This window comes from Bubalus kerabau, chromosome 6 (genome assembly GCF_029407905.1).
Source record: "Bubalus kerabau isolate K-KA32 ecotype Philippines breed swamp buffalo chromosome 6, PCC_UOA_SB_1v2, whole genome shotgun sequence".
Lineage (NCBI taxonomy): Eukaryota > Metazoa > Chordata > Mammalia > Artiodactyla > Bovidae > Bubalus > Bubalus kerabau.
This window is the reverse complement of record NC_073629.1, coordinates 20,920,057-20,939,143: the sequence shown is the minus strand read 5'-3', so window position 1 is coordinate 20,939,143 and position 19,087 is coordinate 20,920,057. Positions and strand designations below refer to the sequence as shown.

General features: G+C 42.9%; 1 protein-coding gene across 1 annotated transcript; it reads right to left on the bottom strand.

Annotated features, from left to right (window-relative positions):
- Window positions 1-3,907: 3,907 nt before the first annotated feature.
- Window positions 3,908-8,618, bottom strand: MCL1 (MCL1 apoptosis regulator, BCL2 family member). Its single transcript, XM_055584410.1, has 3 exons — window positions 7,810-8,618; window positions 7,217-7,464; window positions 3,908-6,683 (listed from the first exon to the last, which is right to left on the bottom strand). The coding sequence occupies exons 1-3, from the start codon at window positions 8,495-8,497 to the stop codon at window positions 6,567-6,569; spliced, it is 1,053 nt and encodes a 350-aa protein (XP_055440385.1). The 5' UTR covers window positions 8,498-8,618; the 3' UTR covers window positions 3,908-6,566.
- Window positions 8,619-19,087: the final 10,469 nt, after the last annotated feature.

Below are 19,087 nucleotides of genomic sequence, written 5' to 3'. Positions count from 1 at the left end.
GAGAAATGAAAAAAATGTCACCTCCCTCAGTGTCAGTTTGCAGTTTTGTTTTTGGCTTTTCTTTAAAAAAAGAAAACCACCGATGAAGAGTAGAGAGGAAATGAGTATACAGCTTGGGCATACAGTATTAACTCCAAACTTTACAAAGAGAAATGCCCTTCCCATTACCCTTCAGCTCCACCTTGCCTTAGATCTGGGCTTTCATGGTCTAAGGAAATAAACAAGCTATCTTCTCAGGAAATTTTAACAACAAAGCAGTGAAACAGCTGCTTCTTGCAGTAGCCCAGCTGTGCCCCTGCCCCGTTCCCACCAAGGACAAGAGATGGGTGGGAATCATTCCAGGCAACCTCAGGAATAGAGGTGTGAGCTGAGGATGAAAGGCTTTAAAGATCTGGGCATAGGGATCCAGTAGTTTCTGAAAGCAGTGTTTCTAAGGGAAAATCCCTACCTAGCGCTGCTCCCCCACCTCCCCCCCCGCCCCACCCATTCCCAAATCTGAACACCTGAGTCATACCAGCCCTATAGGTGTGTCTATGAAATGTGCAGCACAATTTTTAAACCAGCTTCTCCTACTAAACTGGAAATGATTGTTTTTAGGGGCACAGAATTGAAGGCATTTCTTAAAGTGGAAACTCATCTAATTCAGGTAGAAATCCAGCAAACAGTTTTCCTTGGCTCTTTCCCAGCACACCTTGTTCCAGGATAACCTGAATAAACACACACATGTGACCACAGTGGGGGTGGTGAAGTTCTGAATGGAATGCAGCTTCAGCTAGCTAGGGGGCTGGGACTGAGACTTCTGGCAGTCTGTGGATTTATACAGGCAGAGAAGCCAAAACAATGAGCTCATGGGCAAGAATGCAGCCTGTGGGGAAGTCTGGGCAGTCAGAGCAAACTGGTTTTTTGAGCCAGGATGGGAATAGCTGTAATCGAGTCTCCCACGGGAACAGGATTAGGGAGAGTGGCGCCGTCATTCAGTTTCTTGGGGTCCGGTTAAATGACTTTTGAGGGCTGTTCTTTATTTTCCTTTCCCTATGTGAACCTGAGTGGGTGAAGATAGCTGGTGAATGTGTGAGTGAACTAACTTAGGTGGTGCTCTTAAGACAACTTCATTCAAAGCAGGTCTGTCAATGCCAGCTCCCACACCAGGATCCAGTCGGCGATGGCTATGATCCTTGGGTTTTGTGTTGAAGACTGCCACTTTTAACAAGATAGAGGAAACAACCAAGTCTGTCTTCTTTACTTCCCAGATAAACACAATCCACTCAAGTTGTATGTCATTTACACCAAATTCATACTTCTTAAAACCAAAGAGACCTCTTTTTTCTTTTTCTACCAGTGTTCTCCAATACTTCTATATAAGGCCCTAAATGGAAGAAACTGAAGATACTGTATTCACTGGCCATGCAGGGTGAAGGGGAAGGAAGACAGGGAGGGAAGATGAAATGAGTAAAAAAATAATCTACAAATCTCCTTTTCATAGCCTCCACTAGAGGTTCTTTCCGTTTCTACACTTTTGTGCACGTTTTCTATTCACTTTAAGGTCCAATCTCAAATGTTCCCTGCCTTGTCCCAGCCCTTGTTTTACTATACATATATTTTACAATACCTTTAGGCGCCATGTGCACTGTGCTCCTAATTACCTTTGTCTGTGATCACCTTGACTAGATTGTGAACTTGACCACTGTGCTACAGTTGCTTTCTTTCCATGCATTTATTATGCATCAATTCTTCAGATGTATGTCCTAAGAACAAGGACATTCTCTTACATAACCACAATATAATTAAAACACTCAAGAAATTTAACATTGATCAGTACTACCTAACATATTGCTTATTAAAATTTCCCCAATTGTTCAAGTCCTTTATAGCCCCTCCCCCCCCTGCCCCCCCATCCAGGACCCAAAGTTCACTGTGCATTTAGCTGTGAAGTTTCCAGTGTTCCCTGCAGTGTTCCCTAGGTATTTTATTTTCAATCCATTCTATATATAAAAGCTTACATCTACTTACCCCCAACCTCCCACTCCTTCCTTGTCAATTTTGACTGAGGGGAAGAATTAATCTTTTCCTAACTCCAGCATCCTAAAGTAGATAGTGCACAGTAAGCAGTCCCCTGCCAGGTGATGGACAAATCTCAAACATCTGGCTGCCTTGAACTCATTAAATGTTTCAGTTCCAAAAAAAAAAAAAAAGTCCCAGTTCATTGCAGTATTGAAACATTCTTAGCAAGGTAACCTAATCCCTAACCAGGGGATGAGGAAGAGAAGGTAAACTGGTAAAAATACAGAAACCCAATGGGAGAAACAAGCCATGGAAATAGATACTTGGAAGGGTTAAAATCCATAGCAGTACTCTTGGTCCAAACACATTTCACAACAGTCAAGAAATATGTTCTGTTCTCAGGTACAGAAATGAACTGCTAGAGAAACCAGGTATAGCTGGGAACAGACGCCTGCCATTTGTATTCCCCTCCCCCCACCCCTTCACAAGAATTACCAGTTAAAGAACATGAAATTCCAAGAGTTCTGTTACATCTGCCTGGAGGCAGATTCCCAACCCCCATCTTTCCACATGCTTCACATAACTAAGATAACACTGTAACAACTTTGAAACTAAAGAGGAGGGAGAGTCAAGCTTTCAAAGCTTGAAACTGAGAAGCCTTTGAACAGTGTGGGAGGGTTCCAGAAGATAAAGTTCTGTAATCATTGAACAAATAGGGCCAAAAAGAACTAGGATAAATTAAGACTGACTCAGCTGATCATCTTGAACTCCAGGAATTAATGGTCTGTGCTCTGGGCATTTGGCTGGAGCCATGCTACACACCAGTTGGCAAGTTATTACACTTTAACTTTTATAAAACCCTCCAGCTGTCACAACTGCTTTAAGAACAGTGTTCTGAAACAGTATAAAGAGCTGGTACTCAAGTCACAAAACAGGAACTGAAAGAACAAGCCTAGTGGTGTTTAAATGAGGAAAGTGTTGACTGAATCCCTCAGTGACTCATATTACTGGTTACCATTTGACCCAAGTTAATAAGGTGTTAAACTAAGGAATATTGCCACAGAAACAGCTTCAGATAGCAACATAGCAATGGGAGAAACAATACTGTTCAGCAGAACTTGACACTGATCATGATTCTGGCTCTCATGCCCTTTGCTAACTCTCCCTGCACACCTCTGTATGAGAGTTCAGTTGTAAAAAAAGTTTTCTTCGTAACTACCATCTTTTGGCAGTTAGGCTTCAGCAAGAGGAGCTGCCAGATGTACGTAACACGAAGCGGGGGAAGCACAGAATCCCGTTTGCACGATTAGTATTTTGTGATCAGGGCTTAAAACCAAAATGCAAACTCCATATTTGCACATTTCCTTGGTGACTCCACTCTCTTTCAAAGTAATTGAAATAAAGACAGGACAGTGCTTCTGCAATTGACTTGCTAATTTACACCTCCTTTTTGGGAGGAAATGGGAAAAAAACATTAGTACTAACCACCTTATCAAAATTCTTAACTTTGGGTGTTAATTCTTCCAGCTCCTTCAATCACCTCAAAAGGTTGAGTGAGATAGTGATACAATAACTGCTATTATGAACCTCCTTACTTTCAAGTTATACCAACATCTGATGGTTAAAAGAAACCAGGACAGGGTATTGATTTTTGTATTAAAATGTACAGGAACTGCTCCAAAGTACAACAGTAGTACATGTAATTAAAAGCCCAACACCTCTAATTTGAATGAAAGGAGTTATTCTAAAGGGAACTGACCTTCACTCTAAGGCAAATCAGCTTTATGGAGCTTTTGCTGGTTAATTCACCTAGACTGTACTTATTTGCTCAGCTGACTTCCCTCAGATGCTTGCCTAAGAGGGGGAAGGAAAACAAGCATTGATTAGAAAACACCCATACCACACCTTGTATTTGAATAAAATATTTATTTTCTTCTCAGGAAAGACAGGAAGTTAGGGAAACACACTGCATTTGATAGCCCACACTAGCTTGTTGGTCCTAACCCTTCTCGGCACAGCTGTCAACAGCATTAGCTGTTTTAACCAGAACCAAGGTGTTCACCCCCAACAAAATGTACACGGATCAAGACTGAAGGACTGCAGGGTTTTCCCTGAGAGAAGCATCAGACAGAAGCTGCTGAGAGCCGTCTTTCCAAGCAGCCCCTCCCTTTCCACTGTGGAGGATTTGCCTGCACGTATGTAGTCAGCACTTACAACATGTGCCTCTTCTCCCTACAGAAGCCCTCACCTTGCCCCAAGGCAGTTGGGCTCCCTAAACCCTCATCATCAGCTGCTGACCAAAATATCAATTTTAGATCCTCCTTTACATTTCAGCACTCACACCTAGTAAAGTGGAAATGGGGCCCCTAAATTCCATCAATTTACATCTCTGTGCTTATTTCCACAACTGGCTATGGGGAGACAGGCCTTTCAGTCACCTTAACTAGATCTTAAGATTAATTAACTATATAAAGTGCTTTTAGGTCCTTAGAGATAGACATGATATAAATAAGTGGTCTCTGATCACAATGATAAATACACAGATAAAAAAATAGCTCTAGCTAGATGACCTTAAGGCTTAGAGATGGGCAGGCAGGGCAATTATTCCCTTATTACATTCTTAGTCATTTTATTCATGTCTATTTTCATCTGGAGTCCACAAACTAAAGGTCACATTCAGAGGCTCAAGTTTTCAAATGATCCTGGTTCCACTGTAGTTTTCTTCGGTTTACTAGTAACTTTTATATAACTTTGAGGTTTAACAAAAGAGCCCATCAATTTTAAGTGAGCATATCCAAATGCAAAGGTACCTAGAGAAAATCACCTAAGAAGTTGTCCCCTTCTCTGAAAACCCCTAAGGGGACTTTTGAAAATTTCTCCCCAGAGTTAAGCAACACCCAGTAAGATACTAGTACAAAAAGGGACTCTTCTCACCTCATGACTGTTACTGTCAGCATCCACTCTTCTGCCATCTCCTAAGATAAAATTCAAAAATGAGGAAGGTCGGTGGACTCTGTGGGTGGTCACTTAGGTTGCTAATGCCAAAAACCAAAAGGGCTAATAAGAGTTCAGGAATGGCAAGGTAAATTTGTAGGGACTAATATAAATATGTGTAGAGTGAGCAGAATAAGCAGCAAATATTTTAAGGAAGGATAGGAAATAAAAGTTCAAGAATCATTAATAAAAATGAAATAAGTATCTGTTTTATTCACAGGCTAGGCTTAGACCTGTGTTTTAACAAGCAAGCCTAATAATAGCACCATGGTTAGACTATAGCTTGCTTTGCCAAGCCATTATTGTACAATTTATTAAGCAAATAGGGGTCAAATGTCTCTCATCCACCTGATGTGATCTTTTTATACATATTCCTATTGGAACACCTGAAAATCTTTTAGCAAAAGCTCTGAAGATGAGCTCATGAACTCAGTTTAAATTGCACCAGTTAAATTAGGACAAATGGAAGGAATTCAAAATAAGTAGTTGCCCAATCAGAGCCCATCATCTGAAAGTCATCAGCCTGTGTGGTCCACCCCCAAAATAAACCTTAAAACCTTGACTCAATTATTGAAAACCCAGGTTGTAACAAAGTGAAAGGATTAATTTCCATTAATTTCTCAGTCCCAGGTTAAAAAAACAAAAAACCCCCCCAAACAGCAGTTTAAGAAATACTTACCCAAATCAAGATAGGAAAATTAAAGCCTGCATAGTTATCAGAATTGTTGTACTACACCAGGTTGCATACCATTACATCAGCTGGTTCTGTATACAAACTAGTATTGACTAGAACAAAGATTAGAATAGAAGAGCTGTAAGAAACAGGTTCCTAACTATAGAAACTGAATTTAAGGGTATGAAAAAATGAAAATAAATTTTGTTTTTATCTTTTTGATTAATACTAATTTCCAAACTTATAAACAATTTTTACAGATAAACAGTTTTTCAAAATTGAACATTCCAAATTTGTAATTCTATTCAAACTTTCAGTATTCTTGGCCACGACATTAGGCAAATAAGAATCCCTCAAAGTAGAACAGCTATAAACATCCTGAGCATTTGGTCTATTGAAGAATCCCACATGGGAAAGCTAACTACAGAGGAAAAAAGCTTCCCTTCACTCTGCTGTACAGTACTGAGGCTTCTTGTCATAGTTGTAGCTTAAATTTTACACGTGCTACTGGCGTTGTTAGTGCTTCTATTTTAACACTATACAAAAGTTTATGAATTCAGTGGGCATATCTATGACCAGCCTGTCCATTTCCTGTTCTAGGAGAGTTGTCTCTCCACTCTACAGTCTTCACCAAAATGTCCATCTCCATAGCTTCCCAAAGGTTGCCTGTTGCTGAAACGGAACTCAGCTTCTTTCAGATACTGACTCTTCAAGGGAAATTACTTTTCTCATGTGTTTATTACTGTTAGCCACAATCCTCCTGTCACTTGGTTTTATCCATCGCTAGGTGATGGCCTGCACAGCCTGATGTCCGACTTCATAAATATGTATGAGTTCACAGTGGTGATTTTCGTGGCTGTTTTTGGTGGTTGAAGAATCAATTATTGCACTTAAAAGGCTATCTTATTAGATATGCCAAACCAGCTCCTACTCCAGCAACACCTGCAAAAGCCAGCAGCACATTTCTGATGCCGCTTTCTAGGTCCTCTACATGGAAGAACTCCACAAACCCATCCTAGAAAACGAAAAAGAAAAGCACATTTTCAAGCACAGGCTTCCACTGACTTAAAAACACTATTTACAAGGAAAAGATGAATTAAAATATCTACGATTTCCCTCCAAACCTAATGATGAACCAATTATTTACCCCCAACTCTGCAAAGGAGACACATTATGCAATTAAAAGGGAGGTGGGGCACACTCAAGAATGTATTAACTATCATCCCCAAGGGATTCTTCTTTCATTTCTTCATAATCTGAATTAACTGGGGTGAGTAACCAGCTGAATAATAAAATGCCCGAAGCAAAAGACTCAAACAATAAAACAGCCTAAGAAAATCAGGATTTTTGACGCAACAGTTCAAGACACTCACACCACCATCCTTACGGGCCAACTATTAGATCAACATCATGCAACCAGAGGTCCACAATTAGAGCCTTGAAAACTAAGCTGTGCATCTTAAAAACCTTTAAATATCCTCTTTCTGTTATTAAATCCTTCATCCATTTCCACTCCAAGTCCCCTACTCGACCTTAAAACAAACTTACCCAGCCTCTTTGTTTGACTATCCAGTCTCGTTTTGACCTTACGAGAACATCTGTGATGCTTTCTGCTAGTGGTTCGATGCAGCTTTCTTGATTTATACTCTTCAAGTGTTTGGCCACAAACGCACCAAAAGAAATAAGAGTCACAATCCTGCCCCAGTTTGTTACTCCGTCACTGAAAACATGAACCATCACTCGAGACAAAGATTTGACATCGTCTTCGTTTTTGATGTCCAGTTTCCGAAGCATGCCTGAGAGGAAGAAAAGCATGCAGGTTCCCACGGTCGCTTTTGTCTACACCAGGGCACGATTCGCCTGCCCACCCACGGCGGGGGAAATTGCTATTCGGGCTCTACAGCACTCTGGGCGATCCCACTTGAAAACTGACATCCCACCCTTTCCGGGCTTTGAACAGAGCTGCCATTTCCAAAAGAATTAAGTGGGCGGAAACAATGACTCACGGCCAGAATATTGGGTTTCAGAAAGAAGAGAGTCATTTCAATACAGACTCGTTTCTGTTTCCACCCACCGAAGATGGGTGAGTCCAGAGAGCTGGGGAAAAAAGGCAGCACGACTTCCAGGACTAACCCCCTTACCTTGGAAAGCCGTCTCGTGGTTGCGCTGCACCCCATCCCCGACTCGGCGCAGGGTCTCCAACGCCTTCCGGCTGGTGGCCCCAGACCCGCCCAGGGGCTTCGCGTCCTTGGCGCCGGTTGCCTGCTCCCGGAGGTACTGAGAGATAATCTCCAGGGACTGCCGATATAACTCGTCGTCCTCCTCCTCTGCTGGGGGCGGCGTCGAGGGCAGCGAGCCGTCCGAGCCTGGACTGTTGTTACTGGCTTCTCCGACCAACAAAGGTAAAGGCCGGACGGCAGGCCGCTTCCCGAGAGGGTCTGGCTCGCACCCGTCCAGCTCCTCTTCGGGCGACATGATGGCGTCGGAGATCGGGGATTCCATCTCTTCAGGCGGCGACGCGAGGCGTGTGGGCGCGAAGAACAGCAGTCTGGTGGGGGTCGCGGTGACGTCGGGGCCCTCGGCGCCAATGGGCGAGGGCCGCGCGACCCTCCGGGCGTCGGGCGCAAGAGTGGCCGGGGGGCTCGGGCCGGCGCTTCCGCCAATCACCGTGCCGGCTTCCCCTCCCCCTACCTCTCGCCGCGCCGTGGCCTCCTTCCCCGCAGCCAAGAGCCGCCCCCCCGGAGAGGAGGCGCCGCTGCCCTGTCCTAATCCGGCTCCCCCACAGTAGAGGTTTAGTCCGATTACTGCGTTTCTCTTGAGGCCGAACATCGCGAACCGCTGCCGCTGCCGCCTGAGGAAAGTGGAGGCTGAGCCCGATCCCTAACTTGAAGAGAGCGGAAGTAAGCTCTGAGAGAGGCGCTCCGAGATCACGGTTTTAGGGCCAGTCCTACGCAATGGCGTCAGCACCTCTTAAAAAAAAACACTATCTGTATCCCGTAAATGGGGAAGGCTGACAAAGCTTCCGGCGGTTGCGCACGGCACCTAACCGGCGGGGTCAAGGCAGGGGCGGGGCCTGGGGCAGGGCGGGGTTTCCGGCTTCCCGGAGCCTCTCGCGGCTGGTTACGTAACAACGGCGGCTTTGGCGCCTGAGTTGGTGGGCTTGCGCTCTGGCTTCGCGCCCACCTGGGCCTCCTATTAATGGCTCTCTCTGCTTTCCTAAGCCGTGATATGCGAGACGCTGCTGTTGTTTATGTGCAAGAGATTTTTTTCCCCCCATTCCCAAAGCCTTAACTATCGAGTCACTCAGACTTTGAGGAAAAGGGATAAGTAAATTCTGCTACAGATGGGGAACAACAGTCTTAGATAATATGGATTAAATAAGAGGGCATTGTTGGGGGGGTCTATAGTTATTTTGCACACCCTCAACTCCTTGGAAATGGGGAGGCTCAATGGACTGCCCTATTGTTCCGTCGCTCAGTCGTGTCCTACTCTTTGCGACCCCATGGACTGCAGCAAGCCAGGCCTCCCTGTCCTTCACCATCTCCCTGAGCTTGCTCAGCCTCATGTCCATTGAGGGGGTGATGCCATCCAACCATCTCCTCCTCTGTCATTCCCTTCTCCTCCTGCCTTCAGTCTTTCCCAGCATCAGGGTCTTTTTTAGTGAGTCGGCTCTTATCTCAGATGGCCAAAGGATTAGAGCTTCAACATCAGCATCAGTCCTTCCAGGGAATATTCAGGGTTGATTTCCTTTTTTTTTTTTTGATTTCCTTTAGGATTGACTGATTTGATCTCCTTGCAGTTCAGGGGACACCAGATTTGAACACTACAGTTCAAAAGCATCAATTCTTCTGTGCTCAGACTTTATGGTCCAACTCACATCCATACATGACTACTGGAAAACCTATAGCCTTGACTAGACAGACCTTTGTTGGCAAAGTAATGTCTCTGCTTTTGAATACACTGTCTAGGTTTGTCATAGCTTTTCCTCCAAGGAACAAGCGTCTTTTAAATTCATGGCTGCAGTCACCATCTGCAGTGATTTTGGAGCCCAAGAAAATAAAGTCTGTTACTCTTTCCATTGTTTCCCCATCTATTTGCCATGAAGTGATGGGACTGGATGCCATGATCTTAGTTTTCTGAAGGTTGAGTTTTAAGCCAGCTTTTTCACTCTCCTCTTTCACCTTCATCAAAAGCCTCTTTAGTTTCTCTTCGCTTTCTGCAATAAGGATGGTGTCATCTGTATATCTGAGGTTATTGATATTTCTTCCAGCAATCTTGATTCCAGCTGATGCTTTTTCCAGCCTGGCATTTCTCATGATGTATTCTCATATAAGTTAAACAAGCTGGGGACTGCCCTATAGAATCACTTTATGTAAACTGACAAAACAAAATTGTTCTGCTCCAGCTAAATTTTATTTCTGTCTCCCTATTTGCTTTCTCCCATTCCCCATCTCTATACTCTGGTGCTATTTACCTACAAGCCTTGCTCTGTCAGCACCTCCTCTAAGACATTTGACTCTAGGGGTAAACTCCTTGAGGACAAGGATCCTGATACATACCATATGTATGAATTAACATTTATTGAAGCAACTTCTTTTTGTTAAAAGACCTGTAAAAATAAGAGCTAAAATTCAAGAGCAAAATATTTGAGGGACATAAGCAGGAAAGGTGAGCAAGTTTCCTATTTCTGAAACTATCTGTTTAGTAAGGAAATAGGGCATTCATAACACACAATTATGTATTTGGGCAAGACCTAAAACCAGGGAGATTTATAATATGTGGTAGAGAGGATGGAGAGAAACATCTTGTGGTTGTAGTGAATAAGATATAGTTTCTCTATTTAAGGAGCTTCCAATCTTGCACAGCAACTAACCATCATGTGAGATGGAATTTATGCTTTATAGGAGGCATCAACAGCTTAATATTGGAGTTGAGAGGTTGGAAAATTTGCTTTGGGCTAGACAAGCTAGAGGAAGAAGACATGGAAGTATTTTCTGCTCTGCTTTCTAGAAGGCAGTTTTAGATCGAGGGGAGAGAGGTTGAGCAAATTTGTGTGCTCAATGATGTGGTGGGAGGTGGGAGGGAGGTTCAGAAGGTAGGGGCCATACATATATCTGTGGCCAATTCATGTTGATACACTGCAGAAACCAACACAATATTGTAAAGCAATTATCCTCCAATTAAAAATATATTTAAAAAATTGTGTGTGAAAGCTTTTTCTTCAGAGGCTAAAAAAGGAAATGCATTGCAGGTGTCACCTTAATTATAGCTAGAAATCTCAAGTGCTCAGTAATCCAATTGTGTTTGCTTAATCAATTCAGTCTCCTGTGATCCAAGATGACCATTGCACATCCTCTCTTATGTCCTTAAGCTTCCCATATTCTCTCCTCCCTTCCTCACTCTTAGCTGTTAACTTACTTCACTGAGAAAATGGAAGCAATCACAAGAGATAAACTTTATTTCTCATCACCAAGTCTACTTATTTACTCCTGTTTCCATTCTGTTTGCCATCAGATCAGATCAGATCAGTCGCTCAGTCGTGTCCGACTCTTTGCAACCCCATGAATCGCAGCACGCCAGGCCTCCCTGTCCATCACCAACTCCCAGAGTTCACTCAGACTCACGTCCATCGAGTCAGTGATGCCATCCAGCCATCTCATCCTCTGTCGTCCCCTTCTCCTCCTGCCCCCAATCCCTCCCAGCATCAGAGTCTTTTCCAATGAGTCAACTCTTCGCATGAGGTGGCCAAAGTACTGGAGTTTCAGCTTTAGCGTCATTCCCTCCAAAGAAATCCCAGGGCTGATCTTCAGAATGGACTGGTTGGATCTCCTTGCAGTCCAAGGGACTCTCAAGAGTCTTCTCCAACACCACAGTTCAAAAGCATCAATTCTTTGGCGCTCAGCCTTCTTCACAGTCCAACTCTCACATCCATACATGACCACAGGAAAAATCATAGCCTTGACTAGATGAACCTTTGTTGGCAAAGTAATGTCTCTGCTTTTGAATATGCTGTCTAGGTTGGTCATAACTTTCCTTCCAAGGAGTAAGCGTCTTTTAAATTCATGGCTGCAGTCACCATCTGTAGTGATTTTGGAGCCCAGAAAAATAAAGTCTGACACTGTTTCCACTGTTTCCCCATCTATTTCCCATGAAATGGTGGGACCGGATGCCATGATCTTCATTTTCTGAATGTTGAGCTTTAAGCCAACTTTTTCACTCTCCACTTTCACTTTCATCAAGAGTTTCTTTAGTTCCTCTTCACTTTCTGCCATGAGGGTGGTGTCATCTGCATATCTGAGGTTATTGATATTTCTCCCGGCAATCCTGATTCCAACTTGTGTATCTCCCAGTCCAGCGTTTCTCATGATGTACTCTGCATAGAAGTTAAATAAACAGGGTGACAATATACAGCCTTGACGTACTCCTTTTCCTATTTGGAACCAGTCTGTTGTTCCATGTCCAGTTCTAACTGTTGCTTCCTGACCTGCATACAGATTTCTCAAGAGGCAGATCAGGTGGTCTGGTATTCCCATCTCTTTCAGAATTTTCCACAGTTTATTGTGATCCACACAGTCAAAGGCTTTGGCATAGTCAATAAAGCAGAAATAGATGTTTTTCTGGAACTCTCTTGCTTTTTCCATGCTCCAGCGGATGTTGGCAATTTGATCTCTGGTTCCTCTGCCTTTTCTAAAACCAGCTTGAACATCAGGAAGTTCACGGTTCACGTACTGCTGAAGCCTGGCTTGGAGAATTTTGAGCATTACTTTACTAGCGTGTGAGATGAGTGCAATTGTGCAGTAGTTTGAGCATCTTTGGCATTGCCTTTCTTTGGGATTGGAATGAAAACTGACCTTTTTCAGTCCTGTGGCCACTGCTGAGTTTTCCAATTTGCTGGCATATTGAGTGCAGCACTTTCACAGCATCATCTTTCAGGATTTGGAATAGCTTCACTGGAATTCCATTACCTCCACTAGCTTTGTTCGTAGTGATGCTTTCTAAGGCCCACTTGACTTCACATTCCAGGATGTCTGCCTCTAGGTCAGTGATCACACCATCGTGATTATCTGGGTATCTGGGTCGTGAAGATCTTTTTGTACAGTTCTTCTGTGTATTCTTGCCATCTCTTCTTAATATCTTCTGCTTCTGTTAGGTCCATACCATTTCTGTCCTTTATCAAGCTCATCTTTGCATGAAATGTTCCTTTGGTATCTCTGATTTTCTTGACGAGATCCCTAGTCTTTCCCATTCTGTTTTTTCCCTCTATTTCTTTGCATTGATCGCTGAAGAAGGCTTTCTTATCTCTTCTTGCTATTCTTTGGAACTCTGCATTCAGATGTTTATATCTTTCCTTTCCTCCTTTGCTTTTCGCTTCTCTTCTTTTCACAGCTATTTGTAAGGCCTCCCCAGACAGCCATTTTGCTTTTTTGCATTTCTTTTCTATGGGAATGGTCTTGATCCCTGTCTCCTGTACAATGTCACGAACCTCATTCCATAGTTCATCAGGCACTCTATCTATCAGATCTAGGCCCTTAAATCTATTTCTCACTTCCACTGTATATCACTATAGTTAAAATGATTGAAATTTCTCAGCTATCTCAGATCAACTGCTTGTGCACTGGATCCCATCTTCTTTGCCTCCACAAGTACTTGCAGTTATCCCCTGCATCATCAATTCTCTCTCTATATTGAATAATTCCATCACCAAACAAACTTAATGTTCTCTCTCACATCTTTAGAAAGACTTACCAGAACCTAAATTCTCTCTCTCTCTCTCTCTTTTTTTTTTTGGTTGCCCTGCATAGCATGCAAGATCTTAGTTCCCTGACCAGGGATTGAACCTGTGCCCCCTGCAGTGGAAGCTTGAATTCTTAACCACTGGGCCGCCAAGGAAGTCCCTAGAACCTAAATTCTTGATGTTCCCCTGTGTAGCAAAAACCTTCAACTTCCTTAACTTTATTCTCTCTCTTGAACCCACCCCAACCAAGCTTTCATTCCAACTACTCCACTGAAACTATTCTTGTCAGCGTCAACAATGACCTTCACATGGCCAAACTCCAATTGTTGATTTGGAGTCCTCATTTTACTTGACTTAGCAGTATTTAATACGTATTTAATCATTCCCTTCTTGAAACATTTTCTTCATGTGATTTTTTTGGGCACAGTAGTCTCCTGGTTTTCCTTCTTCCATACTAGTTACTCTTCAATTTTTTTCCTTTTTTCCACTGGCAATCTGCTTGGATACTTTGTTTTCTTTTGTAACCCTAGCTATGCCTGACCCATGGCAAACACCCCATTGTTGAATGGATAAATATGAATGTTTATTAATATGGGATATACAAAGGCTAGAAAAGCAGGATGGGGCCATATCATTGAGGACTTTGAAAACCAGTTGAAAAGCTTAGACCTTTTCTAGGGACTAAAAAGGGGGGATCTCTAAGAACTAGAGTGGGCTCCCCTGGTGGTTCAGTGGTAAAGAACCTGCCTGCTAACGCAGAAGTGGATCCCATCCCTGGGTCAGGACGATCCCCTGGAGAAGGAAATGGTAACTCACTCCAGTATTCTTGCCTGGGAAATCCATGGACAGAGGCGCCTGGTGGGCTATAGTCCATGTGGCCATAAAGAGTTGGATATGACTTCGCAACTAAATAACAAGAACTACAGTACCATGATATATGCTCTAATTTAGGTTCATTACTCAAATTGTTGGTTTTAGAATGGATGCAGAGAGAAAGGATTGGAAGTAACTCAATTAGGAGGCTACTGCAATACGACAGGCAAGAATTAATGGTGACCTGAACTCAGGTAGTGGTCGTGGAAATGGAAAAAATAACATGAAATTGTGGAGGCAGTCTATAGGGCTTGATGACTAAGAGGATGGAACAACACAGTGTGACATTATCATAAAACAGGCATCCATATTATACAAGACCAACAGGCAGACCACCTTCCAGACTGCTGTGGATGGCCCTATAGAAGCACCACTCTAACCAGTGGGGGGAAGGGTCTATACAGCTCAGAGGCAAGGAGTCAGCATATTTCCAGCATGTCCAGGAGGGCTTGTCCTCAGGGAATTTTAGTTCATTTAGAAGATCTCTGCTTCCCCAATGACTCAGCTGGCAAAGAACCTCCCTAGCAATGCAGGAAATGCAAGAGACACTAGTTGACCCCCTGGAGAAGGAAATGGCAGCCTGCTCCAGTATTCTTGCCTGGAAAATTCCATGGACAGAGGAGGCTGGTGGGCTGCAGACCATGGGGTTGCAAAGAATCGGACATGACTGAGTGTGCATGCACACACACACATCAAGAATGGCTCTTGTTCTTAGGATAGCGATAATGGCCACAGTCCTTAACGGGAAAAGCATTGTTGACATCCTGACTATATGCCCTTCTTTCTTGTAGGCATGTACTGAATCCTTTGAAATGTCCCCAAACTGTGACCACATTTCCTCCTTAAAATGAGGCTTTGTTTCAGAGAATTCATTTACATCATTTCTTTCAAAATAGGAAAAAAAAAAAAAAGTCTTAGTATAATATCTAAGATGTACTCCACTAGCTTTGTTCTCCAGTCCTTGGGGCCTGAAATTGGGCATACTTAGCATCTCATGTTGCCTTATGCTTGTGCTCACTCAGTTGTGTCTGATTCTTTGCAACCCCATGGACTATAGCCTGCCAGGCTCCTCTGTCCACGGATTTCTCCCAGCAAGAATACTGGAGTGGGGTGCCATTTCCTCCTCCAGGGGATCTTCCTGGCTCAGGGATGGAATCCACGTCTCTTATGTTTCCTGCATTGGCAGGCAGATTCTTTACCACTAGCGCCGCCTTCTCCCTTTCTAATTAGAAAACCCTTGCTCTTATTCTTACTGTCTCTCTTAATTACTCAACTCTTTTATTCCTCAGCCTAGTAAAGCAACATTTTGTCTTTAATTTGTTTTGAGGCCCTATATATAAAAAGTTTGGGAAGACTCTCTACTCGGCTGTTAGAAATTTCTAGAATTCCTAGAGCATCTTGTTCTCTTTCTTTAAATCGAGTCTAATGTTTTGCTTTTAAGCTATTTCTAAAGCCTCTTCTGAATGTTGAGTTTTAAGCCAACTTTTTCACTCTCCTCTTTCACCTTCATCAAGAGGCTTTTTATTTCCTCTTCACTTTCTGCCATAAGGGTGGTGTCATCTGCATATCTGAGGTTGTTGATATTTCTCCCGGCAATCTTGATTCCAGCTTGTGCTTCTTCCAGTCCAGCATTTCTCATGATGTACTCTGCATATAAGTTAAATAAGCAGGGTGACAATATACAGCCTTGACGTACTCCTTTTCCTATTTGGAACCAGTCTGTTGTTCCATGTCCAGTTCTAACTGTTGCTTCCTGACCTGCATACAAATTTCTCAAGAGGCAGGTCAGGTGGTCTGGTATTCCCATCTCTTTCAGAATTTTCCACAGTTTATTGTGATCCACACAGTCAAAGGCTTTGGCATAGTCAATAAAGCAGAAATAGATGTTTTTCTGCATGGGAAATAGATGGGGAAACAGTGTCAGACTTTTATCTTTTTGGGCTCCAAAATCACTGCAGATGGTGACTGCAGCCATGAAATTAAAAGACGCTTACTCCTTGGAAGGAAAGTTATGACCAACCTAGATAGCGTATTGCGAAGCAGAGACATTACTTTGCCAACAAAGGTCCATCTAGTCAAGACTATGGTTTTTCCTCTGGTCATGTATGGAGGTGAGAGTTGGACTGTGAAGAAAGCTGAGTGCCGAAGAATTGATGCTTTTGAACTGTGGTGTTGGAGAAGACTCTTGAGAGTCCCTTGGACTGCAAGGAGATCCAACCAGTCCATTCCAAAGGAGATCAGCCCTGGGATTCCTTCCTTCTTTGGAAGGAATGATGCTAAAGCTGAAACTCCAGTACTTTGGCCACCTCATGCGAAGAGTTGACTCATTGGAAAAGTCTCTGATGCTGGAGGGATTGGGGGCAGGAGAAGGGGACAGAGGATGAGATGGCTGGATGGCATCACTGACTCAATGGATGTGAGTTTGAGTGAACTCCGGGAGATGGTGATGGACAGGGAGGCCTGGCGTGCTGCGATTCATGGGGTCGCAAAGAGTTGGACACGACTGAGCGACTGAACTGAACTGAAGGCCTCTTCATATCATACTTTATCACACTACCCTCTAATTTTTGAAGGTTGAAAAACTGAGTGCTAATCAAACAGAATTGCATCCCTCAAGACAATCTCATGACTCTCTGGTGGACTTATCTGAAAATGCTCTAACATGATATTAAAAGATCATATAGTCATCTTTTTGCCTTATTTCTAAAATGCACATAACTTTCCCTAAACCTTCCCCCATAAATAATCTCTAAAGATCATTGTTGATCACACACTTAAAAGGTTGATCTCATGTTTTTAATGTCAAAATCATTCATTGAACTTCTTTGACATTTTCTACACTTCTTACTGAACATCGTATCCTTTCATACTGTGCCTTCAGTATCAGTATCTTCCTACCTTGCCATCGTTAGCAGTTAATCCACCATCTTTGCCTGTAAAATCATAACTTCAGGCCCTAGTCTCCACAGGTAACACTAGCATAGAATTAGGGTTCAGTACCCTCCAGAAGGTGTGACAGACACTGCTGTTTACCTTATCCAATGTTCATTCTTATTCCTTTCGAACAACCCAGAGTTGGCATGGTGGTTCCATAATGATCAGGAACTTATATTCCTTCTATTATGTTGTTCTACTATCTTCAAACATACTTTTCTACCTCATGGTCCAAGATGGCTATCTTTACCCATGTTATTTGCATTCTAACCAGCAGGAAGTAGAAAAGGGTAGGCAAAGAGTACCTAGCTTTCTTTAATGACACTTCCCTGAAGTTGTGTATCTTTTTTGTTAACATCCTGTTAGCTCAAAATTATTGCTTCCCTGATGGCTCAGTGGTAAAGAATCCGTCTGCAATGCAAGAGATGCAGGAGACATGGGTTCGATTCCTGGGTTGGGAAGATACCCTGCAGAAGGAAAAGGCAACCCACTACAGGATTCTTGTCTGAAAAATCCCATGGACAGAGGAGCCTGGAGAGCTACACTCCAAAGGGTCTCAAAGTCAGATATGACTGAGCGACTGAGCACAGGCACACACCACTAGAAATTAGTTACATGGTCTCCTACCTGCAAGAGAATCTTTATTCTAAGAATACAGTCTTTATTCTGAGTGTCTGTGTACCCAGCTAAAAACTGGGAATTCTGTTGCTATAGAAGAAAGGAAGCATAACTAGTAGTCTCTTTCACTCTGTAAAACTATAGGGAGAAAATTGTAAAATTCTATTGAAATACATTAAACAAAACCAAATAGAGTCACAAATCATGTTCACATATAGGAAGACTCATAATTGTAAAAATGTCAGTTCTCCTTCAGACTGATGCATAGGTTGAATGTAGTTCCAAATAAGTGAAGTGAAGTCGCTCAGTCGTGTCCGACTCTTTGCAACCCCCTGGACTGTAGCCTACCAGGCTCCTCCGTCCATGGGATTTTCTAGGCAAGAGTAGTGGAGTGGGTTGCCATTTCCTTCTCCAGAGGATCTTCCTGACTCAGGGATCGAACCCAGGTCTCCCGCACTATAGGCAGACGCTTTACCATCTGAGCCACCAACTGGCTCAGTTCCAAATAAGGAAATGGATAAATTGATTCCGAAACTTACTTGGAAGACCAAAGGGCCAAGACTAGCTGAGATGCTCTTGAGAAAAACAACAATGAGGAGGAGTAAACTTGAAAGGGGTAGTAAACTTGGTTTACATTTCAATTTTTCTCATTTTGCCCTGAGATATAGAACTCAGACTTCTCCTCTGTGAAGTCTGACAATGGAGTCTGCTATTGTTCAATTTTCTGTGAAACTCTGTAATAACAAAAAATAGAAACAATCTGTGTCCCAACAACAAATAGGAAAAGGAGTGTGTCAAGGCTATATATTGTCACCCTGCTTATTTAACTTATTATATGCAGAGTACATCATGAGAAACGCTGGGCTGGAAGAAGCACAAGCTGGAATCAAGATTGCCAGGAAAAATATCAATAACCTCAGATATGCAGATGACACCACCCTTATGGCAGAAAGTGAAGAGGAACTCGAAAGCCTCTTGATGAAAGTGAAAGAGGAGAGTGAAAAAGTTGACTTAAAGCTCAACATTCAGAAAACGAAGATCATGGCATCTGGTCCCATCACTTCATGGGAAATAGATGGGGAAACAGTGGAAATAGTGTCAGACTTTATCTTTTTGGGCTCCAAAATCACTGCAGATGGTGACTGCAGCCATGAAATTAAAAGATGCTTACTCCTTGGAAGAAAAGTTATGACCAACCTAGATAGCATATTGAGAAGCAGAGACATTACTTTGCCAACAAAGGTCTGTTTAATCAAGGC

Excerpts from the sequence above, each read along its gene's own strand:
- MCL1 (XM_055584410.1), bottom strand. The coding sequence starts at position 8,497 with ATGTTCGGCCTCAAGAGAAACGCAGTAATCGGACTAAACCTCTACTGT. Across the intron at positions 7,465-7,809 it reads CCACGAGACGGCTTTCCAAG|GCATGCTTCGGAAACTGGAC; the intron begins GTAAGGGGGTTA and ends TCTTCCTCTCAG. Across the intron at positions 6,684-7,216 it reads TAGTCAAACAAAGAGGCTGG|GATGGGTTTGTGGAGTTCTT; the intron begins GTAAGTTTGTTT and ends TTCGTTTTCTAG.